General features: G+C 40.5%; 2 protein-coding genes, 1 long non-coding RNA gene and 4 other non-coding genes across 7 annotated transcripts; 1 reads left to right on the top strand and 6 right to left on the bottom strand.

Annotated features, from left to right (window-relative positions):
* Positions 1–4,051: 4,051 nt before the first annotated feature.
* Positions 4,052–4,162, bottom strand: trnal-caa (transfer RNA leucine (anticodon CAA)). Its single transcript has 2 exons — positions 4,125–4,162; positions 4,052–4,097 (listed from the first exon to the last, which is right to left on the bottom strand). It is a non-coding gene; the product is annotated as a tRNA-Leu (tRNA).
* Positions 4,163–4,991: 829 nt separating this feature from the next.
* Positions 4,992–5,065, top strand: trnan-guu (transfer RNA asparagine (anticodon GUU)). The gene has a single exon. It is a non-coding gene; the product is annotated as a tRNA-Asn (tRNA).
* A 7,192-nt stretch (positions 5,066–12,257) lies between these two features.
* On the bottom strand, positions 12,258–12,763 carry LOC131696643 (uncharacterized). Its single transcript, XR_009309741.1, has 3 exons — positions 12,673–12,763; positions 12,486–12,590; positions 12,258–12,393 (listed from the first exon to the last, which is right to left on the bottom strand). It is a non-coding gene; the product is annotated as an uncharacterized LOC131696643 (long non-coding RNA).
* A 124-nt stretch (positions 12,764–12,887) lies between these two features.
* LOC117965192 (zona pellucida sperm-binding protein 2-like) lies at positions 12,888–13,642 on the bottom strand. The gene is made up of 3 exons (XM_059006335.1): positions 13,515–13,642; positions 13,245–13,434; positions 12,888–13,155 (listed from the first exon to the last, which is right to left on the bottom strand). The coding sequence occupies exons 1-3, from the start codon at positions 13,528–13,530 to the stop codon at positions 12,897–12,899; spliced, it is 465 nt and encodes a 154-aa protein (XP_058862318.1). The 5' UTR covers positions 13,531–13,642; the 3' UTR covers positions 12,888–12,896.
* A 72-nt stretch (positions 13,643–13,714) lies between these two features.
* LOC117399685 (uncharacterized) lies at positions 13,715–20,330 on the bottom strand. Its single transcript, XM_059006321.1, has 17 exons — positions 19,710–20,330; positions 18,626–18,692; positions 18,486–18,544; positions 18,308–18,397; positions 17,759–17,887; positions 17,535–17,681; positions 17,341–17,421; positions 16,493–16,663; positions 16,290–16,386; positions 15,973–16,193; positions 15,748–15,898; positions 15,445–15,653; positions 15,210–15,327; positions 14,924–15,123; positions 14,732–14,846; positions 14,439–14,607; positions 13,715–13,769 (listed from the first exon to the last, which is right to left on the bottom strand). Exons 6-16 carry the CDS (start codon positions 17,625–17,627, stop codon positions 14,531–14,533), a joined length of 1,533 nt encoding a protein of 510 aa, XP_058862304.1. The 5' UTR covers positions 17,628–17,681; positions 17,759–17,887; positions 18,308–18,397; positions 18,486–18,544; positions 18,626–18,692; positions 19,710–20,330; the 3' UTR covers positions 13,715–13,769; positions 14,439–14,530.
* Positions 20,331–23,220: 2,890 nt separating this feature from the next.
* On the bottom strand, positions 23,221–23,292 carry trnae-uuc (transfer RNA glutamic acid (anticodon UUC)). The gene has a single exon. It is a non-coding gene; the product is annotated as a tRNA-Glu (tRNA).
* Positions 23,293–25,348: 2,056 nt separating this feature from the next.
* Positions 25,349–25,421, bottom strand: trnak-cuu (transfer RNA lysine (anticodon CUU)). The gene has a single exon. It is a non-coding gene; the product is annotated as a tRNA-Lys (tRNA).
* Between the last annotated feature and the right edge of the window lie 21 nt (positions 25,422–25,442).

Raw genomic sequence — 25,442 nt, 5'->3', positions numbered from 1 at the left:
CCTAAACGCTGATTCACTATTGCTTATTTTAACACTTTGTTTTCTATCCAACAAGTCAGACTCCATCCACTTCAGAGCCTGACCAGACAGGTTCAATTCAGACAACTTGTTAAACTCACAGGGCTAGAAACACACCCAGAGCACTGAAGCATGTGCTGCCAATGCAAAGTGTCTTTTCTATGCAAATTGTCTTAATTGGCACAACAGCCACTTGTAGCCAAGCAGTGGTGTAAACACAGGCTTGGTGCTGTGTGTTCTGACAGAGCAAGATTAGCAGTTTAGCATGAACACTCCCAGGACAGCAGGACTAGACAAAGAACAGCTTTAATAGGAGCATATGAGGAGAGCCAATCAGCCGAGACCTTATTCCACTCAACACAGCTGGAATGGAGTCAAGTGTGGAGTGTGTGTTTAAAGCAGTACTTGCACTGTGTGTTCAGACAGAGCAAGATTAGTAACTGCCCTGGCATTAACACTCCCAGGACAGTGGGACTATACAATAGAGCCCAGCTATTAAGAGTAGCATTGGAACCTGATTAGCACAGTCCTTAATGCACTCATTAAAGTGTAATGCAGCAGTACTGCTTATTAAACAGCAGCACCGTCATGATTGAAGTGCAGTGAAGTTCTCACTGGCTTCAGTAACACTTGAAGACACTCAGCGCCTCATTCACTAAACGCTGGTAAATGACCAGAATGATATAAATGTTCTTAAGCTTTAACCTTAGGGTGATCTCTAAAATAAGATTGGATGGGTTGGCAGTTAGCTCATTTGTGAATGGTCCCTGCTCTGCTCACAGCATCACCAGTGCGCTGCCCTATTTCCTGAATGTTGTGACAGTACATACCGCCTGCTTTACAAACACGGTATTTGAACACGCGCCGAGGACCCAAACATTTTAGCACCCTTCAGTGAATAATGTCTTGAATATCAAATCCCTCCCTGGCGGTATTTCTGATGTAATGTGCATACATTTCCCATCCATTAACATCATGAATTATATTGAAATGACCCGCATGCGGTACTTTTCCTTCGCATTGTTCACCACGGGTTAGGTTGCTCTTCACTGCTTGGTGAATGCAGCAGGTGTACACAGTAGCACATGGTACAGAGTCTCACTGCGTGTTAACACAGTACCGCTGTGTGATAAATGAGGTCCTTACACTTTGATGCTGGTATCTCCTCACTGTTGTGGGCAATGTTAGGAACTGCAGTTTGTGATGTTTAAGGCATTTTCAGCTGCGTTCAAAAACTAAAGGCATAATATGCCACCTAATATATCCTTCAAGCCCCTCAGGTGAAATACACATCAATGGAAAAGTTATTTTATTTGTATTTAATGTGTTTATTTGATATTATAAGATGCAGCAATATTTATATCAGTATGTCAGTAAAGCTTTTAATAACTGCTGGCGATGAAATCAAAGAGGGAGTAATTCACTGCTACTACATTATGGACAACAGGCTCCCTCTTGTGGTCAATGTTGATAACTACTGCATGTTTTGTTTGTTTGAGTTGAGTTTTAATATAACTTCTTAAGGAATTAATGAAATAATAAGTCCTATTTGTTTATGACTCCCCTTGAAGCCCCTAGACTGCTGTGTGGTGTTTAACACTTGTGTAATTCTTCAGCAAAGTCACTGTCTCAGTTGATACACAGCACTGTGTCCAGCCCCTCGTCCCTCTGGCTCTGTAATGAGTTCAGAGTGAGGGGGAGATCAGTGACGTGCCCAGCCTAGACTCTGGGAGAAGCTCGGAGCTTCAGCCCCTTTTCTGTTGGTGTGCTGGAGGTTCAGCACCGGACAGCTACCTCTGACTCACTCCATGGGAGAGGCTCAGGGAGGAGAGGAAGGATGAAAGAGAAGATTGAAGCCCTTCAGCATGTATATCTCACACTAATCGACACATAAATAAGATCAACAACAGATTATTTAAAAGAAAAACAGCCAGCTGCATCATCTGTAAACAAAGGAAATCTACGGATAATAATCAGGGAATCCAATCCCGGATTCCCGGATCTTTTTCTGATACAGAAATCCCTGGATTGGAAACATAAAAACCGGGAATTCGGGAGTAAGGATATTCTGGACATGAATATTTTTTTTTCTATTTTTGAAACAGCGCGACTTTGACTTCGACGTGATTTGAACACGCAACCTTCTGATATGGAGTCAGACGCGCTACCGTTGCGCCACGAACTCCCGGCGTAATGTAACCTTGTTATGCAATGCTAGAGTGTACAGCAAGCATGCCAAACACATGGTAATGCCGACGCTGATACTAGGAAAACACTCGGTATCACCAGGGTCATGGGAAACAGCCGACTCAATACGTGTTCGTAGCCAGCAGGGCTATGAAGTTGTCGGAAGTGTGTTTGATTCTCAGCTTTAAAAGTAAAGAAAACATAAACCAATGCGATTTGCTTTTATAATGTTCATTATTTGAAACGTGGGCATAAACACAGTTGTACTGGCTGAGAATCGTCTCTGGTCAATTACTTGGAAAGCAGCTATGCTGACCAATATATCACCAATAGGGAAAAGCTGGCAGTACTGAGTGACACAGAAGACGGATTCTCTCAGCGCGTCTCCTCTGAATGCGCACTGGCACAAAGGGGCTTTTCTCATCTAATGACGTGGCAGAATGCAATAATGTATTGGGTTAATTTACCAACAAAAGAAACATAAATAAAACTGTAGGTATTTATTTGTGAATAAACTATCTTGCTTCTACGATGGGACCAGAGACCTTACATCCGCAATATAATGATCGGCCAACCCCCGAGAGACTTTGTCTTGACCAGGGATTAATATAATCTAAAACACGATCACGAAAAGGCGTTGTCTTTTTAAAAATTAAACCTGCCAGACCGAACTCAGGCTAACATTCAATCAGTCAATTAATCATATATACTTAAAAACAAGAAAATATTTAATTGTAAGCCTAGTCGTACAATGGAAGTCTTCAGTGTTATTTTAAACAAAGAGCGCTTTTTACGATTTAACATGGATTTAGACAGAATATTAAGCATGTTTATTTATTTCTAATACTGGACCCTGTCTTAATACTGTATTACATTCTGAATATGAATATAGCTGAATTATTAATTGTAGATAATACTTAGAATACCAGATACATATTTAGCATTAAAAAGCAATAACAGTCGTTCATTATTTTGTGTATCAGCCGCCACACAAAGCCGAGCGCAGTGCGGTATACTGTAATGATGCTCCAGTCAGTCTGCCCGGACTGCACCTGAACCATCTTAAAAACACGAAGCCCCTAATAAGCTAATTTATAAGAGTTAGTAAAGAATGGCGCTATATAATCTAAGGAAGCTGAATGTGAACTCCTAGCTGGAGCAACGAGAGAGGGCGAGAGGGCGGGGCAGAGAAGGAGGGGGAGACGCTGCTAGGCAACCGGCTCGTGAACATTCCACTCAGCTGAGCAGAGACCGTTAGGATTTAAAAATGCGAACGTTCCGAGCGGCGTTAGGCGCTTCGTTAAATTAACACACCGTTGCTGACATTTGAATATAACCATATTTTAAATACTCGAATAGGACTGTATTAAAAAATATATGTTTTTCAAAGTAATATGTTATTTGGAATATTAAAACAATCAAATTAAATAACACATGTTTGGACACCAAAATATTGTTCTTCCTCATAACGTGTTAGAAAATGTAAACAGCAGTTGGAGAATGCCGAAGTCGATCATCCTAGCATGTTAAACGAGGGCATTTCTCCTGTAAGCTGCGTCTAGTAATAGATCGTTTATACTGTTCTCAATGGTTCGCATCCCAGCCTGAGACCACGATCCAGTGGTAGACGATGTTTTTCAAGTAATATGTTATTTGGAATATTAAAACAATCAAGTTAAATAACATGTTTGGACACAAAATATTTTTCAGTGACGTTAACAAGTAGTCTGTTTACAACAAAAATGCAATCTGTGTTAGGAACACTATTTTAGTCCGATTTACAATGGAAATTAAAATGGTATTGAGTGCAGCAATTTATTATTTTTAAAAATAAGTAAAATTGAACTGTCAGAAGTGGGATTTGAACCCACGCCTCCATTCAGAGACCAGAACACAAAATTCTTTAGAAAGACAGAGTCCTTGAGTCTGGCGCCTTGAACCACTCAGCCATTCTGACAAGCTGCGCTTGTTAATGTAGAAAACCGCATTATTTATTTCAGCACACACTAGGGTGTCATCAAGGCCCGATTGGATTTATTACGCACATACCAACTCATGCTCCATGAATGATGTTAAGACAATTGTAAAAAAAAGAAACGGATTGAAGTCAACCCACAAAAGTAAGATTATTTATTTCAATATCGTTATAGTTATAAACGATGCATGCATTTTACAATAGCAATTGCTATTTGACAATGACCAATAAGTAATTTTGTTGCAGTACTGTATACAATGTGAACAGAATCAGACTTTGCTCCGTTGTCTCGAAGAAACATCTTCAATTTGTATTTAAAAAGGTCGCCTAACGTGGGGCTCGAATCCACGACCCTGAGATTAAGAGTCTCATGCTCTACCGATTGAGCTAGCCGGGCTGACTGGTGCACGTTTCTTTCACTGTAACCAACTGAGCTATTAATTTGTCATCTTATTTGAGAAAATAGTGAGTGACAGAACCAAAGATTCCAAATATAATCCACTGAACTGTAGCTTTATTATCATAATGAAAACAGATTACACATGACCACAGTTCTGTATCAAAATTAAGTCGTAAGTATATGGTTTCCATTGTAGCTATTTACACACACTGCTCTGTTGTCTCCCAGGGTGTTATCTAACAAAACGACATATGCTGTGCTGCCATAATTAATTACATAGACTTTCCTGCCCCGTCTTGCTTTCTTCTTAGATGTGATCTCAGGTTCTGCTGAGTTCTGCTCCCTCGATCACGTTCTGCAGCATCTCACCTTGCTCATCACTCCCGTATGCTTTGGCTGTTTAACAGGTTGGTCTCTGTGGCGCAATCGGTTAGCGCGTTCGGCTGTTAACCGAAAGGTTGGTGGTTCAAGCCCACCCAGGGACGATGGCTTTTGCATTTCTTAATCACATTAGAAAATGGCACTCTGATACACTGTAATTTCATCCAATTACCCTGAAGAATAAATGTGCTCTATTTTTTTTAGTTCAAAATAATAGAAAACAAATATCGTGTTGTTGTTTGCCGAAACCCGGGATCGAACCAGGGACCTTTAGATCTTCAGTCTAACGCTCTCCCAACTGAGCTATTTCTTGCTTGACAAGACTAATTTTTCGAGATAGCATTCTTTTTGGCAATTCTGTAAACCTGTAATGAGAAACGTTCAACAGCTCGACAACACCATAATAGAATCCGATGCCTTTACAAATGTGTTTCGAAACTGTTAAGTTTTCTCCCAAATGCGGTTCTCAACAAATTTTTTTTTTTTTTTTTTTTTGTATTCCTTCCAGGGTAAGTCCAAAAGGCAAACACTGGAACTCTCCGCCTGAAAGTACAGCGCTTGAACTGCCTCAACAAACGCTGAGCTCTAAAACGTGTACACTGAAAGTCTATTAACATCTTTAACACAATCATTTGTATTCCAATAGCGGTTAGTCCACAGGGTGATCAATAAAGTGACTGCTGGCTTTGTTTAAATATTAACAAGATGTTTTCAGGATTCACGCGTATTCTGAACAAGCACAATAGAATATGATAGTGAAAGGACAAGCAAATAACAGGTTTATTGGCTCTGGTCTTGTATCATCACCCTGACTACTGTCCGTAAGAAAGTGGCATTAATAAAAACGTCATTATGCAAAGTTCCCAATGCGCAAATACGCAACATATTTAAACTTCTTCACAATCTTAAACCTTCTCAAATTAATTTAAAATACTTACTGACAGGTACGGCCCTTTCCCAATGTAACACTCTGCTTTGTTTGAACACCAACGATGGGTGGGATATTATGTAGTAAACCACAATACTATTGTTCCCACTTTCTTTAGTACTACCAAAAATGCAAACCCTGGCACCCCTAGTGGCCTAATGGATTAGGCACTGGCCTCCTAAATCAAGGATCGCGGCTTCGAATTCCATCTGAAGTAAAATAGTGTTATTAAAACGAACAATATTATCATATTTTTTTCTTGGCATGTGATATTTTGTAGATCTTGTTATCTGCTATGTCCGCTCACGCTAGGCACTACGTGCTCGAGTGCTGTAGCAGCAGCCATGAAGCAAGTTCGTTTTTCATTTGAAATACATACACCCTGTACACACTGTAGTGTTTAGATGACTGGATGTGAGGAGCTTTGTGTTAACAATGGGAGAACTGGGCTGACTGGGGAGGTAACTGCTGACTATGTCCATTGTCTTATTACTGTAGAGGTGGGTTGTCGAAGATTTGTGGCACACTCTACAACCCGGTTTCTCAGAGACGTCGAATTCAGTGGCGAAGAGTTGCGTCGCACAGTGAAGAACTTATCTGAAGCAGCAGAGAGGGGCAGCAACTGGCTGTGGTTGAGACGGAAAGATTCTGGCTGGGGATCTCAAACACAATAGAAAGAAACGCTGATGTACAGGTAAGTAAGCTGGGCTGAGTTGAGTGGGGGACAGAGGGGGGTGATGCTGGGACGCCAGAATCACCGTCGAGCCCTCTTGAGGTGTTGTGGGCTAGTCGACGAAACACTGAGGATGGAAGGTTCCCACTTGAAGACCCCAGAGATGTACCCTACTTAGCTCAATCCAGACGGTTGTCATGCTGATGCGCTGGGGAGGCCGCACTGTGGTTGATCCCCGGAGCCAGCATCGCAGCCATTGTGTGTGCTGATGCGCTAGGGAGGCAAAATAAGCTGATCCCTGTAGCCAGCATTACACTTCAGCCATTAACACCACACAGAAGGATATCTACATCATCATATGGAAGGGAAGGCAATGGATGGAGACACAGATGGACCACATTAGTTTACTGTAAAGCTATGTCTTAGTTGGTGCTTATCTTGATGAGAGCTGAGTTCAAATCAGCATGAAGTTTTAACATCTACTCTCATGTAATGGAAAGCTAGACAGCAGTGGTGGACTGGTTCCCTCTTGTGGTCAGTGTGAATGATGGCAGTGTGTGCAGCATGGCAGGGCACTGATGCCTGTTTCCAGGCTATACAAACACAGAGAGTGATTCAATCAAACACTAAGATCACAGTTTAATAGAAGAGTGGATTAGTTCTATTTGTATATGTGTTCTAAGCGCTGCACTTGTGTTTCAATAAGTGTCATATTATGATATTTATAATGTACATTTTTATTGCCTGTGTGCAGTGTCTTACATTTTTCTCTATTAAATGTCATTTGCCATGTGTCTGCCCAGTTCTGAATGCTGTCTAGATCATTTTGAATGACCTTTGCTGCTGCAACACTGTTTGCCACTTCTCCTATTTTTGTGTTGTTTGTAAATAACAAGTTTACTTACTATACCAGAATCTAAGTCATTAATGTAGATTAGGAATAGCAGAGGACCTAATACTGATCCCTGTGGTACACCACTGGTTACCTCGCTCCATTTTGAGTTTTCTCCTCTAATCCGTTTTCTACATGTTAACCACTCTCTAATCCATGTGCATGCATTTCCTTGAATCCCTGCTACGTTCAGTTTGAGAATTAATCTTTTATGCTGGACTTTGTCAAAATCTTTCTGGAAATCTAAATAAACCATGTCATATGCTTTACAATTATCCATTGTTGATGTTGCATCCTCAAAAAAATCTAGCAGGTTAGTTAGACATGATCTCCCTTTTCTAAAACCATGCTGACTGTCTCCCAGCATACTGTTACCATATAGGTAATTTTCCATTTTGGATCTTATTATAGTTTCCATAAGTTTACATATAATAGAAGTCAGGCTTATTGGTCTGTAGTTACCTGGTTCAGTTTTCTCTCCCTTTTTGTGGATTGGTATTATGTTTGTAATTTTCCAGTCTGCCAGTACAACCCCTGTGTCAAGAGACTGTTGCATGATCTTGGTTAGCGGTTTGTAAATAACTTCTTTCATTTCTTTGAGTACTATTGGGAGGATCTCATCCGGCCCAGGGGATTTGTTTATTTTAAGAGCTCCTAGTCCCTTTAACACTTCTGCCTCTGTTATGCTAAAGTTATTTAAGACTGGAAAGGAACAGGTCGACATGTGGGGTATGTTGTCCGTGTCCTCCTTTGTAAAAACTTGTTAAAAGTAATCATTTCATATATTTGCTATTTTTTTTTCTTCATCTATGATTTTGCCATTTGTGTCTCTTAGACATTTAACCTCCTCTTTGAATGTTCTCTTGCTGTTATAATATTGGAAAAAACATTTTGGAATTGGTTTGAGCCCCCTTAGCAATGTTCATTTATATCTATCTCTCTTGGCCTTTCTAACTTCCTTTTTGACTTGTGTTTGTAGTTCCAAATAGGAGGAGTGGCAAACACTGTTGCGGCAGCAAAGGTCATTCAAAATGATCTAGACAGCATTCAGAACTGGGCAGACACATGGCAAATGGCATTTATAAAAGAAAAGTGTAAGGTACTGCACACAGGCAATACATTTCTCCCCCTTCCTTTCTATATTGGTTAATTGTGGGCTCTATTTTTTTTCTTTTTAACATCACTGAGTCCCTTGCCCTTGTGCAACCACAATGTAGAAACATATAGAGAATGTATGGGAATGGTCAATAAACATCACTGCTGTTTCTCTTAAAGCGTGTTTATTTATTTCTAATACTGGACCCTGTCTTAATACTGTATTATATTCTGAATATGAATATAGCTGGATTATTAATTGTAGATAATACTTAGAATACCAAATACATATTTAGCATAGAAATTGATCATTTGTAAAGAATTAGCTGTGAGATTATTTAGATAAATTTCCAGTATTTCTAATACTGGACCCTGTCTTAATACTGTATTATATTCTGAATATGAATATAGCTGGATTATTAATTGTAGATAATACTTAGAATACCAAATACATATTTAGCATTAAAAAGTCGTTCATTATTTTGTGTATCAGCCGCCACACAAAGCTGAGCGCAGTGCGGTATACTGTAATGATAAATTTCCAGTATTTCTAATACTGGACCCTGTCTTAATACTGTATTATATTCTGAATATGAATATAGCTGGATTATTAATTGTAGATAATACTTAGAATACCAAATACATATTTAGCATTAAAAAGTCGTTCATTATTTTGTGTATCAGCCGCCACACAAAGCTGAGCGCAGTGCGGTATACTGTAATGATGCTGCAGTCAGTCTGCCCGGACTGCACCTGAACCATCTTAAAAACACGAAGCCCCGAATAAGCTAATTTGTAAAAGTTAGTAAAGAGTTGCGCTAATATAACGAAGCTAAATTTGAACTCCTAGCTGGAGCAACGAGAGAGGGCGAGAGGGCGGGGCAGAGAAGGAGGGGGAGACGCTGCTAGGCAACCGGCTCGTGAACTTTCCACTCAGCTGAGCAGAGACCGTTAGGATTTAAAAATGCGAACGTTCCGAGCGGCGTTAGGCGCTTCGTTAAATTAACACACCGTTGCTGGCATTTTGATTTTGAAGATAACCATATTTTAAATACTCAAATAGCACTGTATTAAAAAAAATACTTTACTTCAGTTACAGACCGTTTTCCAACAAATAAAAGGAAGTGCGTATTTATAAGAAGTCTATTTGTTATGATATTAAGACTAAACAAATGTGCTACAGTTTGTTGTATAATTTATTTATTTATTAAATGTTGTGGTAATTGTTTTTTTTAATATTGTATTGTTTTCACAAAATAACATCCGTACATTATCAGTTCATCTGCTAGAGTAATCAAATCACAAATATTACTCGTCAGTAATTCATACATAGACACGCTGTGGTAACTTCAAGAAGTTAAAATGTAAGGCTGGATTACAGTTTAACCAAATAAATAAATAAATACATTAATAACGACATGAAACAAAAATACGTTTTGGTAGCTCATACGTAGGCCTATTTAAATTACAAAATGCGACCTGTTTTAGAAATTGATTTATATACTACCTGCCATTTAAATCTAAATTATATTTAAAACTGTTTGAGGGTCAGACTAGCATAGATGATTTCTAAAATCCATTAATATGTTAAACTATAACACCACAGTAGCACTCCAAGAAATATAGAAATTGATCATTTGTAAAGAATTAGCTGTGAGATTATTTAGATAAATAATCAGAATTATGGATGCATGGATTTTTGATTAAAATACACCAACATGTACTTTTGTTTCATGTCATAATTTATTTATTAATTTCATTGTAACCCCTTGCTGGTGCCACGGCTTGTCTCTGTATCAATTCACTGATATTTGAGGTTTTGTTTAGTACACACTAGCAGGTGATCTGATAATCTTATTGATGTTATTTTGTGAAAACAATAACACGTTAATACTGTGCTAAAAAAATGACTCGCCGTGTTGTAACTTGTGCGGGTGATGTCATGGGTTGTCATGGCAGCGCCGATCATCACGGGAGGGGTTATCAGTGGTTGTCGGAGAAACGCTGGAGTTCCGCTGGCTTCCGAGGTATCCAACCCGAATATCTAAATCAATACAGTGACAACAAAGGAATGTGACATATAAACCTAATGACTACATTAATGAAGCAGTAATACACGACAGGGTGTGTGTGTTATCATGAGGTAATATCACCACGCCTTGGGTGCGTTGGGAGGCACTAGACGAAGTGGAGTTCTTCAACCGCCCAGGAAGTGGTGATATATCTCATGATAACACACAGACCCTGGAGTGTATTATTGCTATTATTAAATGGGTCTAGGAGTGTGGTGTTGTTGGTAAAGAAGACTTTAAACCTTATTTTAATAATTGTTATTTTTGTCACCTTCCACTGAGAGAAGTAGTTCCACAGTAACTAAAAATGGTTAGATTAACAATTAAACATTTGATTTTAAACCGTTTTGTATAATATTTTCTTTTTCGGGGCTTCGCTAATAGTTTCTTGTTCATTCTTTGTAGATATTGAACTGGATCATTGTTTCAACGTGTATGTCTGGGTTTTGTCCAGTAGATGGAGCTGCTGCTGCTGTTGTGATGGTTTGTTTAGCAGAATGCAGTTCACGTACCGTGTTACAAACGGGACGGCGCTGCACAGAGTGGTACAAACTGTGCAATTAAAATCTCCGGTAGTACTACAGACGGGCCGCCGATAGTCATCTCTGATTAACCCAACATGAATATAAATACGATCTCAGTCCGTTTCAAAGAGCACTCAGAGTGACGGCGCCGGAGAGTCTGCGAGCAGGTTTAATAATATGAATGTGTCTGCTTGAGTCTTGCATCAAACTCAGCGTCCTCTATATAGTATAAACACATTACACAAGGGGTTGCCAGCGGGTGTAGTGAATTCAGTTCTTTTTACTCAGCTCTCTCTATTATATATATATATATATATATATATATATATATATAGTCCTCCTGTTTTACCGAACAGCTCAAAGAATGGAACTTCTGGTTCAGACTGGTGCGCGGATCTAAAGATTCCCCGCATCGGGTGTACCGGTTTGTTATGGAACGTGTTTCGTAAAATGAGTTTATCCAGTAACAGACTATATAAACCACAGTGAAAACAAACAAGAGAACATGTTGCCAAGTAGTTGTTTGTTTAACCAGTAACTCAAATTACTAAAAAAAAAAAAAAAAAAAAAAAAAAAAAAACACACCACAACCTCATTTGTACAGTGTTAAAACTGAAAAAGTTAAACTAATACCTTACTTGGAGCTCTCACCAGGGACCACTTCCAGTAAAAGACGTATTAACCTCAGTGAACAAAATGAATACAAACGTGTATTCATAACAAAAAAACAAGCAATCAGCCCATATAAATCTACACACTTTTTGTGATGCTAGAACAAGGTTTATATATAGGAGTGTTGATAATTTCACCCTAAACTTGCATACTGAAAGCAGCATGTCAAAGCAAGAAGGAACAAAGAGGGTTACAACTCAATGGAGAAGGAAAGTCTTTGCCCCCGCGTTCACTCAGTGAATTAGTGAAGAGTCCTTGAGTAACACTCCATATTGAGAATGGCCTGATCAGGAAACAAGCAAAGCATTCAATGCAGTAAGAGGAGAGAATACCATTAACATGGCCATTCTGACACACCAATATATAATCTATGTAGAATTAGTCAAGCACCCACCAAAAAAAAATATAATAACCACACACAACACCACACAATCCAAACAGTCTTTACAAGCAAGATTTTTATTTATCAATACACACTTTTGGGCATTTTCCAAAAATATACAACTCCAGCTACAAAGACAACCACTGAACACACACCCACTGCAGCTCCCAGAAGGGACCACACATTGACTTGGGCTGCAAGAGAAGAAAGAAATAGTTAGTGGAATATAAAGAGATAGTTATATATTTTACTTGAACTGCAATTGTGTTCACATCATGCATATTACCGCTTCTAGGCATAAAGTGAAGGGATCCATCTCTCTTCCGCTCAATTGGGCCAGAAGACACAAATGCCTTTACTGCACCACCATCCATCCCTTCAGCACTGCGACCTACAGGAGGAGTCCATCAAAACAAATGGACAAAAATGCATGCAAAATGTCACCCCCTCCCCCCAACAGACAGAGCTCTTACCAAGCCTCTGTTTTCCTGGAATGCACCGTCTGCTACAGAGGCTGTCTGATGGCCGGTTTGAATCACATATCACAACACTGCAGTGGAAGTAAATCTGAAAGATAGTACACCTTGTCAAGCAAAACTAGCATCAATAGATCAGGCAGGACCATCATCCAATGAGGATTACTGAATTGAAAAACAAATATATTGCATCATAGTAAGTGTTTCTTGCAAATGTGCAGTTATATGTTTTCATTCCAACTCACTAAAGATTTGAGCACAGTGACTATTTGCTGCTTGCAAAGCAATCCAAACCACGCATTGTGGTACAAGACACCCATCCCAACACTCCACTTTACCTGTCCTTTCAGTGCATCCCGGCCGCTTGTGAAGGAAAACATTTTCACTTCAAACCTCTTCAGATGGGATGGGAACAGCACTCTTGCATTGCTGGAGACTGGGTGAAAGATGGTCAAGTACTCATCTGCAGAGTTCTCACAGCTAGAAAGAGAAAGTAGGTCAGGAGCACATCAGCCACAACTCCAATTCCTAGGTTTTTGTAGGAGCAATATCATATTCCAGCATCTTACCTGTCCACAACAACATCCCACTTTGGAGAGCTATTCCTGTCGGCAGAATAGGTTGCCCAACAGTTCTCCAAAAACAATTCAGCCTGTGGATCCCTGCTGTACAGGAGCTCTACCTCAAAATACAAGGGTCTTCGCAAGTACTTCACAACAGGGTAATCCTGAGCTCCATAGAAGTCGTTGTAGGTAGAATCTGCAGAGATGCAAGGGAGAATTTTATAGGTGGAAACACGCTACTAGAGCATCTATATTATTTCAATTGCCAAGTCATACCCAATGCAAGCCGCATGATGACTGCAAGGTCCCCCAAGCCAGGCTGGACTACAGGTGCAGGATTATTCTGGTACAAGAACTGCACTACCTTGGTGTCATTGACCAGATAGTGACAGGCAACTCTCAACCTGGAAAGAGGAGATGGGGTTAGGAGAGTTTCAGCCTCAACCACAAGGATACTCAATTTGATTGCAATCCTTACCGGTAAGATGGGAACAGCACTTCATTCTCATAAGTCAGGAGGTTGTTGTCAAACTGGAAGAGAAATCACAAAGGCTCAGGTTGCAATGAACTTGTAGATTTAGTATGGAGCTGCATACCAAGTTGCAGACTAGCTAATATGGTACTCGGGATCATCCCCAGCTGTGTACTAACTAACCAATTTCACAATTTAAAAAAAAACCAACACCCATTGGTAATGAATATTGCAATTTCATAATTAAACACTTTTTTGGGACCTCATGATTGTTACAGTTAGTATGATACCACAAGTCAGTCTACAGAAACTGCTAGACTAATATGGTATTGTTTTAGTAACCTCTAGGCGGGCAACAGCAGTTATTTTGGATTTGTTCCAAATACACAGCTGGTGACTCTTGAGCTGCAATTGGTATTAACTCATGTATTAGTTTAGTCCCAGCCTCACCACGGGATCATCCCCAGTAAGTACACTCCTTCCAGTTCACTGCCATTGACCCAAAAGGTCTATAGGCAGCACATGCAAAGCCATAACCAATAGTCATGTCATGTGTCACAACACCTTTGTCAACTGGACAAGCAGTTCAATACAAAGGTGGCATTCTTCAGATGTCCACAATTCATCGGATAGAAACACAGGTCACCATGGCTCCCCAGACTGATCCAGGGGTGTTGTGGCCAACTTGTCAATATGTTGAACCTCCTCAAAATATGGTCAATACTAACCCTTCTAGTTGTGCCACAGGAGTTGACATTGAAGTAGAAAACGGCATTGATAGCATCAGACTGAAGAGGTCGGCAACTCGGATCCCTTAGAGTTAGTTGACTTGGAGACAAGCTGGGGACAGATTCCACTTCACAGCAAGAGCTGCCATAGTTCCATTGGTGAAGCAATCTGAAACACAGCATTTGGAGCCAGGTTAAGGAAACAGATTATAGCTTCAATACCACTTCATGCAGCCTTTGGCCAATCTCAAAAGCAGCTATTCTAAAGAATGCTTTGTTTGTAGGAGAGTTACCAATCATCTTTGTAGGGAAACGGCAGGACAGGGAGAAGTCAGCCACCACAACCATGGTCCCAATATCCTTCAAGGTCAAGTCAAGTCTACTTCTGATGCCTGAAGAACTGATCACCTACAGAGACAATACATCAGGTCAGTAATGTGTTGAACCCAAAACAGCTAAACACATTTAAAAGTTCCATCACTTACTTCATATGTGGCATCAACTGAATTGTATGGGACAGTCATCCAGAAATTGGTAGAGTTGGCATTATACTTGTACAGGGCAAGCAGACTTCCACCAAGCTCTCTTGAGCCCACAAAAGGAATCCAGTTGCGACCCATGTTGCCATATGTTACCATGGTATAGAATGCAGCACCATCACAGTAGCCAGTTACTGTAGGTGGAACTGCAAGAGGAAGAGCAGTTGTCAGAGCAATGGACTGGATTGGTTAGAAAAAGGTAGTTGTAGAACAAATATAGTCAGGCACTTACTGATGTCTTTGAGAATGGCTTCGACTACAGCAGGATGAGTAAAGGGTGTATTCTCTGGCACTATATTCAGCAAGTAGGTCAGGGGCAGAATGTAGGTTCTGGTGTCTGGAGGAGTTACCTGAAAGAAGAGCAAAGGTTTGTAGGATTAAACCCAAAGTCAGACAGCAAGCAACACATCCACAGGAAGCAAGTGTTTTCAAAGGGCAATTGGATGGTTGAACAGGTGGGATTTTACCTTTTGCTTCACATTGGGGTCCTCAAATGGCACCTGGAGAGTGTAGGTCTTGGATCCATTGGGAAAGACATGCTCCTGGACATTATAACCTTTTAGGTTGGCTTCTGGCACAGTTAACGTCTCTAGTCCAACTATAATTTTGACCAGCTCCACATCAGGCAGGAATGTCCCCAGGGTCACATTGAACACTCTGGCTTTAGGAACAGTGTCTGAAATTAAAGCATGCAGTTAAAATGAAGGATATGAAGTGGAGCACTGCAACAAATCCCTTTGATTTACTGCATGTGGACAAGTTCTACATACTGTTTGTGACAACTGGTGGCCGAGGCATGAAAGGAGTGGTTATTGGATGAAGTACTGTGTACTTGGTCTTCTCAGGCCCATCTTGCCAGGTATGCTCCAGCATTGGTTCAATAGAGTAAGAGATCACATAGGCGTTGTCCAATACATGGCTCTGAAAGCACAGAAGCATCTTAGGAGGAAAGCTTTAAAATGAGAGGATTTAGAAGATGTTGAACTTCTACATACCTTGTAATATCCACCATTAGCTCCCACAGGAATTTTTACAGTGATTAGCTGGGGACCGACATCCAGTTTATAATCTCTATTATGAATCGTTGCAGGGTCAAGCTTGCGGCCATCAACTCCCATTTGAACATCAAGGGTAGTAATTTGTGGTGTCGGAACAAGAGGAGGTAGAACACGGGGAACATTCCATGTAATCATCTGTTCTGTAAAGGCTGTTCCATCTGACAGAAAGGAACACCATAGACTTGATATAGAAAATTCATACATAAACCTAGAACAGTTCTTGAGCACCGTTGCCCTCCATAACCTTACCTCACCAGTAGGACATGTAACTGCAGTGTCCACCATCATGACCATCCATCTTTGCTTATAAAAGGTGGTTGATCTTAGCACAGCCATTGGTACAGTTTGGATCTGTTGGAGGGGAGGGGGAACTTTTACTAAAATAAAAGCAAGACTAAATCAATCTTCATAGTCTGGATATACTGTACTAGACAACAGTGAAGCCTAGACTACTTACCACCTGAGGCTGGCTTTCTGTGGAGTTGTATGCAGCTCTAACCAGAATTCGAGTTGGTGTTGTGTTTATGCCATAGCCATTTGTCATGGCCTGAGCAACAGTCATGGTTGTCTTTCTATTTGCTGGGAGATGGAACACAATTTTCCAGATGCTGTTGTCAGCAGCAGTTGCCTAGCAGAAAAAAAAAAAAAAATCTCATTAGATTAGGGAGTTTGAACACAAAGCATCCCCAGTCTAAAAGAATTTGTCATAACAGATGTCATGTTTAATAAACAGGAACTAAAACTGAAAGTTGAAAGTTTAATGACACATCACTGAAACCGTTCTAGGTTCACCAGGCATCTCTAATGGAACAGAGTAAATCCTCAAATGCAACTTCGTACGAAAGCCTATGTGAAAGCATGTTGTCTGGATCCGATACAGGCAGAGTTTACAGCCATTCATTTGTACTGGACCTTAATACATCAGTGTACCAAACTTTAGGACAACACCTAAATTGCTCCTATGCAGCAGTCCTCAAAAAAGTAAATCAGGACACATTTATCATGAAGGATTTATAGCCCTGCACATATGAAGCCACTACCTCAGTGGTTGAAATACAAGGCTTACACCAACAAGAAAGGGTTAATTTCGCCAATAAATTTCTATCAAAGCAATCACAGAATACACGTACGCAAAGCCAATGCCTTAAATGTCACACAATTCGTATATGGCCACCCAATTGGCAGACAGGTTTAAGTTAAGGGGCCGTTAGATTTTGCTTCCTCTAGACGAGACAGTAGAGTAGACTTCAATAGGCAAGACCAAGGGGACATGAATGAAGCAAATGCAAAGTCACATGATTCTACCTCTGGGTACGCAAGGGACCAATCAGGATCATCTTGAACAAAGTTCGGCTCAATAAGTGGCACACCTCTTCTCACAGAAACCTAAAGAGAATTCACATTAGTCATGAGTGAAGCACTTCTGCAGTGACAATTAAATACCCACACAACCCAACAAGTTATACTGAACAGCATTATCACATCCCAACAGCCCTTACCTCCATGTAGTTTCTTTCACACAGAATCTCCCTCTCTGCCCATGGAGAATAGCGGCATGTCATGCTCTGAACATAGGAGGAAGCTGAAGTCATAGCACTGCTTGAGAAGACACTGATTTGTACTGTCAGCTTGTAGGTCTAATCATTCTGGAAACAAAGGCTAAAGTTAGTCCCAGCATGTCACCATTAGAAACAAGTTTACAAGAAATAAAATGAGGACTCACTGTGTTCTGAGCAAAGCAGCTCAGCACAGAAGCAAGGAACTTGGCATTTCCCCAAGAAGTCAACGGTTAAGCTATATCCACACTGTACAGCCAGTCTTGGAGAGAGGGACACAAGCACCCCCTTATTGTCTATGGAAAGAAATTCAGTTCGCCTTTTAAGAAACTGTCCACGTGATCAAGCAAGGTAGAGATATAACAAAGTGAACACCCCCACCGCCCCGTTCCATCTACTAAACGCAATTTTGTAAGAATGATTTATATTAGTAGAATTAGACACCCATTCAAAACAGTAAGTTTAAAAGTAAATGATTCCTATTTCTGCACACTTGCAGTCTGACTAAGGTTGTAGCAGCACAGGTCTATTTAGTGTGATCAGCAACATGCTTTTAAAGCCAACAAGAAACTTTCATACCCTGCATCTTACAAAAACAAAGCCTGGTTGCTGCCATACAGTGCGGGAGTGCTCTGTACTTAATTCACGTCATTACATTACGAGTCAACAGGCTTTGTACATCAAAAGCTTTCCATTCAAGAAAAATGATCACTCACCAATCACATTGATGCGAAAATACTTTCCAACAAAAGACTTCTCCAACATCATCATCATAACACTCCCTTGACATTCTGTCCTCACCGAGCCTGTAGAAGACAACGATACTTAAACACACAACCGGCAAATAAACAGGAAACTGAAAGGACAGCTCTGCTGAAGCGACCGTTATCGTACCTAGAGGGGGGTTCTGCGTCCAAACTTCAGTGATTAACACTGCTAACAGCAATGTTATTCTGCATTGGAAAAAACAGACGCTAGTGAGAAACACACAATAAAATGAACGTTTCTAAAGAAGAGAAAAGATCAACAATTACCCAAATCTAAGACAACACGGCATCATTAAATCCAAGGCAGCCCCAACCGTGAACTTCTTTCTCCGTTCTAAAAAACCAATAATAAAAACAAAACCGTCAGTAGTTGAGTTTGGTGTTCCTTAGAGCGCAATGGGTTTATAAAGAGGTTCAGGTGTTAATGGGAGCTAATTAGCTGCAATTGATGCACGCACCTCTTTCATATTAGTCCTCTAATTGTCAGTACGTTAATTAAAATAAATAAATAAATAAATAAATAAATAATAATAATAATAATAATAATAATAATAATAATAACCCATTTAGAAGATTGTACTTTGAATTTAAGTTTGGCAGAAGTACGTGCGGATCAAACTGGACTGTCACCGACAAGGATCATCAGCGATCATCTGAACTAACTGGTTGAATAGACAGCACATGTCTGAGGGGGGTGTGTTCTGTATAGCTGTGCATTTGATTAAAGTTTATTGCGGAGTTTTAAACGTTTCCATGGCAACTGCTGTAGGATGAAGTTGCCCGGAGCCGCGGTCACCAGATCAGATTGGATCGCATTGCCTGAAAATTCGATGTTTGATTGACGTGGTCAGTTGGCCAATAGAAAATGAGCGCGCTTTTGAGAGCAAGTCGAGTTGTGAATGAGAGGACAGGTAAGTTAGCAGTAGTATCGATAAAAAAATAAAAAAAACAACGACTTGACCTAACAATGCTTGTACATATCTTGCTACGCTAGCCGCCCCCCAGATAAGTTGAAGTAGTATCGTTAGCTAACTTATGTTAGAAGCTAGCTAGTGTTAGCCAGCTAGCAAGCACCACCGGTACCTAGCTAATGTAGTCAACTGGGTAACGTTAGCTAACGTTAGATTGAATAATATCCCAAATAACGAGCATGATTAGTAGCATCAGTGTTGCTGTTCCTTTTTATCCAGGCGAGTTTGTTCGTTAAAGTTAGATAACGTCACCCCGTTTATTACATTTACAGTTTAGTCATTTAGCAGACGATCTTATCCAGAGCGACTTACAGTGCAAAACACTACATTTATATTAGAGAGAGAGAGAGAGAGAGAGAGAGAGAGATAAAGTTGCATACTTTGCATACCGTATCTCTGATTTGTAACGTTTCCATGGTTCGCCCCTGCCGCTGCCGTGTCTGGTTAAAACGATGAGTTCCGGTTTTTTTTCTGCTTGGTAATTCAGTCATGAGGCAGCTGTAGCAGAGTGGCGCAGCGGAAGCGTGCTGGACCCATAACCCAGAGGTCGATACATCGAAACCATCCTCTGCTAGCTTGTTTTTCTTCTGTTTGCAAAGTAGGTTTTCTAAAATATTAACTGAAGGCAAGACTTTGTGTTATTACATTTCAGTTTAGTGTGTGTATTTCGTAAATGTTAAAGTGTAGAAACGGCAGGTACGCAGCTTATCTGCCTCTACCCATAGAGGACCCATACATGTTTTTTTAAAAAAATCTGAACACAAGGTGTGTTTATGTAATCTGATACGTTACATCTAGACTTAACTGTTAAATTGTGCTTCTCGGAAGACATACGCTGGAGGGCGCACTGCAGTTTTCAGTCTGGGGAATATTACAGATTAGGAGACTGCTTTAAAATACACAAGTATGGCGGGCGTCTCTGTTACAAAGAATTGTCACACTTTGTATTTATCTCCATAATGCGTTGGGACTAAATACGCAGATACGTTAAAACTATTTGGAGAATGCGGGCATCGATCCCGCTGCTTCTCGCATGCGAAGCGAGCGCTCTACCATTGGAGCTAATTCCCCTTGAATCATGCCTGTGATTCTCATAGGCTACATCGCAGCTTGATACGAGCAATTCAGATTTATATATATATATATATATATATATATATGCATCAACACTGTGTTGTGGCTCGAGCTTGTTTGACGAGGCAGGCAATGCAAAAATGCCAAAACTTGCTGTGTTAAGCACCACTTTTGATATTGATTTTTGTTTTGCCGTGTTATCACACTGCTGCTAAGGGCCGGCCCTTTTTAATGTTAGCGTTTAGATGTAATTCAGAGGATGGCGTAGAGGGCTCTCCCGCTTTGCGCTGCTTTTTTCTTATCCTAAATCCTTTTCTTTAGCCTGTCTTTCCTTCCCTCCGTGGCGTCCTGCCCGGTAGCGTCCGCGATCTCTTCCGGGTGGAAGCTGATCCCAGTTCAGCCTCATTTAGTATTTCCAGCCAATCACACAATGCAGCGCTCGCCTCGTCAATTATTAGGGCAGGGCCAGCGCTGCTCCACGTATGTTATTGGCTGCCCCTCCTGTCTATCTCTCTCTTTTTCTACTTTAACCCAGCACTATTTCCGCTCCCTTGTCTGTGTTTGTTTTTTGTTCGTTTCTTTCACTGCAGGCCATTTCTCTGCTCAGCGCTCGCAAGATAGTATCTGCTATTTTCCTACCTGCTCAGTCTGCGCCGTTCAAAGCGCAGCGTCATTCTCAGCTTGCTCTGCGTTTTCATCAGAAAGACTGTTCCGACGTCACCGCTGCACTGCAACTCTTTCACACCGGCGCCTCACAGACCATGGTTACCACGGCAACGCCTCATCGAGTGACTCCTGGGAGTAGTAAGTTGCCATGGCGACCAGGCAGCTTTAACAGGCAATGCGAGCCTGTGCCTCACTACTGCAATCTTGTGGCTCCTGCTGCTGCGCTTTTGCAACATGAGAGCTTCAACTCGCCGAATTGTGACATCTAAATACTGCAGGCTCCTCTTCTAGACCTACGTTAACTTACTTATATCATCACTAACTGTTCTAAAGCAAATGCTTTATACATAGACAAGGATTTTAATCGCAATAACCAAATATATGCTACCCTGCTTCACTGGACAATAGTTTCAATTCCAATCGCAACCTCTAGATGGCAGCATAACACCACAAACTACATAATTTAAGCTGATTTGCTATTGCTGCGAATCTCGCACACTCTAAACTTTCTATCAATTCCTGCAGTTCGTTGTCTTTCCGAGGGATTCTCAGTCCCCTCCTGCCTCAACCTCTTTTGCTTCATATATTAACTTCAATTTTTGAAATCCAAACCCCTCCCGTTTAGGATCTGGTCATGAAGCCATGCTTATCAGCTTTCTGAGATGTTAAGAATCCACCGTCACATTAATTTTCCAGCTTCCCTGCATCAGGTCATTCCTGCAACCTTCTTGTTCCCGGATTTGCACTTCCTCATTTGCCCCCAACTTCATCAAGGCACTTAATACAACTTTCAAAGTCCATTTCATTCAATTTGACCTTCCAGGCACATATGGAAACTATGTCCTACGATTATCAACATTTACACCGCAATAGACAATACACTCTTAGACTGCTCCTGATCAAATCAATAGGTTTTGCAGCAGCCTCCGAGCAACGCATTCCCATCCTCTCAGGTTCTGCAGCGGTCTCAGATCTACGCATTCTTCATCTCTGCCCAAAGGCAGCCCCATCTCCGACATCATCTTAAACGCCTTAACTCTCAAATACCAATTTCCACTGCATTCAGCAGCTCTCTGCTCTCTACAGCAAGCCACTGCACACTACTGACAGCATTCCATCGTTTACTCCCTCAGATCTCTGCCCGTTCAGCAGATCTTGCCTCTACTGTTAATATCCCCTCATTACAACAAATCTCGGCTCCCTCTTCAGATCTGCTCACTATTGCAGCATACAAAGTGGCTTTAGTTTACTGTTCAAATCTGGAACTGCTCTCTTCTAGAGCTTCCAACGCTCCAGCTTTCCTCCAATACCTGGATCTAAAATATATATATATATATACACGGAGAGCTTGACTTCCTCAGCAATTTAGTCATATGTCCGCTCATCCTCTCAGATACTACAAGCTTTAATACATTTTACGAGACTGGAAAACTGTTTGATTTATGAATTATGAGTCTCACTCCCCGGCTGTCCGGGTCGGCCTCTTGTCTCAACCACTGCCGCCGGCCTGAGGGGACCCCCGGCCACATCCTATTCTTCTGCTGCTTATGCGCTAAGCCTTCCAGGCCTCAACCTTGCTGTCCCATCTCCTCTCTTCCATTTCAGCCCCCTCATGCAGTAGGCCGTGCCTCCACCTACCGAGCGGGCCCCGAGGGGGGGGGTTTCTCTGTTTTCGTCTCTCCTAAACGGACCTGAGACACTTTTCCTAAGCTCTCCACGCCGCCCAGCTGCCAGCTTAGCTGCCTGAGGATGCTGCACTGAGTTGCGAAGGATCTGTCCTTTTGTTCTCTTCGTCCCCTTCCTGTCTCTTGCTCCACTAAACGCCCGGGAGCGAGAGGATGCTGCCTGACCTGTCGGGAGCGAGTGTCAGATTGTTGTATGTTATGTGTCTAAACTTTGCTCTTTCTCTATCACTTTTACGTCACCCCTCTCAAGCCCTCGTAGGCAACCAGTGAAATGCGAGGTGATGTGAATAGAGTCAAATACATTGCATCATTCTGTGTATATATATATATATATATATATATATATATATATATATATATATATATATATATATATATAATTTCAAGTAACTGTAGCTTTATTATCATAATGAAAACACATTACACATGACCACAGTTCTGTAACAAAATGACAATAACAAAGACGTTCCCATACCGGGAGTCGAACCCGGGCCGCCTGGGTGAAAACCAGGGATCCTAACCGCTAGACCGTATGGGAAGCTGAGTACCAAAATCATGGACATGCAAAAGTAGCTAGTATATAGTACAATGATTGGTAAAAAACCACGAAAACTGATATTTCATTACAAACACGTTACAAATTAAAGCAAACTTCAAGCCATTTATATTTATTCTCAATTAACACAAACTCTTCAATTGCTAAAAAATATAAAAAATCTCCCTTTGTGCTTCTCGGAAGGCATACGATGGAGGGCGCACTGCAGTTTTTCAGTCGGGAATATTACAAATTAGGAGACTGTGCTTTAAAATATACATGTAGGGCGGGTGTGTCTGTTACAAAGAATTGTCACACTGTATGTATCTCCATAATGCGTTGGGACTAAATACGCAGATACATTAAAACTATTTGGAGAATGCGGGCATCGATCCCGCTACTTCTCGCATGCTAAGCGAGCGCTCGACCATTTGAGCTAATTCCCCTTGAATTGTGCATGCGATTCTCATAGGCTACATCGCAGCTTGATATGAGCAATACAGATTGTCCTATAGTTTTTTATTGGTAATGCAGTCTGCCATTTGCAAATTCAAAAAATAAATAAATTAACTAAATAGCAAATATTTCGACTAGAAGTATGTTTTCAATTTCTTCAAAAAGTAGTCTTAGCTCGTTGATTTAGTCGCTTTAAAATCCACCTCTGTCCCGATGCAGCAGCGCTGTGTGCTGTGGCTCGAGCTTGTTTGACGAGGCAGAAATTAAAATGGTATTGAGTGGTGACAAGAGTTTGGTATCAGCTGTTGATTTTCTTCAAACAATCTATTATAATAAAATGAACACATTTATTTATTTTAAAAATAAGTAAAAGTCTACTGTCAGCAGTGGGATTTGAACCGACGCCTCCATTCGGAAACCAAAACACACAATTCTTTGGAAAGACAAAGTCCTTGCATCTGGCATCTTAGACCAGTCGGCCATCCTGACAAGCTGTATTTACTTAAATATAAATTTAATATAAATAAAGGAATCATTTATTTGGTAGAAATAAATGATTAAAAAATGCATAGAGGAATTAATACATTTAGAAATAAATATTTTTAAATAAATAAATGTAGAAATGAATACATGTTTATATTATAAATGTATAAATAAATTAATAAATAGCAAGCTAGAAAACTACATCATATTAATTGATTTGGCGTCTTATTTGAGAAAATACTGAACGACAGAACCAAAGATAATCCACTGGACGTCACCAGAAACAGCTTTGATGACACAAAGTCGTATGATACGAACCCTAAGAATTTTATTCCAGATTCATTGTCGCTTAGAAACAACTGCAGCCTCCCTGCCTCAATACAAATAAAACCAAATGAAAAATCGAATTACATGTATTTAAAAATGAATGGTCTCATCCATCTGGAACGATTGGTTCTGCATTTATACAGTATCAACCTTAATCTGAGTTGAGAGGCACCCAACCTGTGGAGGATTTTAAATGTGAGGGGATGTGAATAGAGTCAAACACATTTGCATCATTCTGTATATATATATATATATATATTTCAAGTAACTGTAGCTTTATTATCATAATGAAAACACATTACACATGACCACAGTTCTGTAACAAAATGACAATAACAAAGACGTTCCCATACCGGGTGTTGAACCCGGGCCGCCTGGGTGAAACCCAGGAATCGTTAACTGCTAGACCATATGGGAAGCTGATTTGCAAAATTATTTTTTATTGACAATGTAGTCTGCCATTTGCAAATTAAAAAAAAAAAATTAGCAAATATTTCGACGAGGTATGTTTTCAATTTCTTCAAAAAGTAGATACGCACATACCAACTGTTGCTCCATGAATGATGTAATGACAAGTGTAAAAAAAGAAACGGATTGAAGCCAACCCAAAAAATGTAAGATTATTTATTTCAATATCATTATAGCTATAAACGATGCACGCATTTTACAATAGCAACTGCTATTTGACAATGACCAATAAGTAATTTTGTTGCAATACTGTATACAATGTGAACAGAATCAGACATTGCTCCGTTGCCTCGAAGAAACATCTTCAATTTGTATTTAAAAAGGACGCCCAACGTGGGGCTTGAACCCACGACCCTGAGATTAAGAGTCTCATGCTCTACCGACTGAGCTAGCCGGGCTGACTGGTGGCAGTTTCTTTC

This window comes from Acipenser ruthenus, chromosome 32, assembly GCF_902713425.1.
Source record: "Acipenser ruthenus chromosome 32, fAciRut3.2 maternal haplotype, whole genome shotgun sequence".
In the NCBI taxonomy this organism is placed as follows: domain Eukaryota; kingdom Metazoa; phylum Chordata; class Actinopteri; order Acipenseriformes; family Acipenseridae; genus Acipenser; species Acipenser ruthenus.
The sequence above is the reverse complement of the archived record's forward strand: the minus strand, read 5'-3'. Positions and strand labels throughout refer to the sequence as shown.

What these genes read in the sequence shown, in the direction of transcription:
- LOC117965192 (XM_059006335.1), bottom strand. An exon ending in TGGGATGTTGTTGTGGACAG is followed by an intron (nt 13,156 to 13,244) that starts GTAAGATGCTGG and finishes TTCTCTTTCTAG; the next exon opens with CTGTGAGAACTCTGCAGATG.
- LOC117399685 (XM_059006321.1), bottom strand. Translation starts at nt 17,627, where the DNA reads ATGACTTCAGCTTCCTCCTATGTTCAGAGCATGACATGCCGCTATTCT. An exon ending in ACCCCAATGTGAAGCAAAAG is followed by an intron (nt 15,328 to 15,444) that starts GTAAAATCCCAC and finishes CTCTTCTTTCAG; the next exon opens with GTAACTCCTCCAGACACCAG. An exon ending in TTTCCCTACAAAGATGATTG is followed by an intron (nt 14,608 to 14,731) that starts GTAACTCTCCTA and finishes GCTGTGTTTCAG; the next exon opens with ATTGCTTCACCAATGGAACT.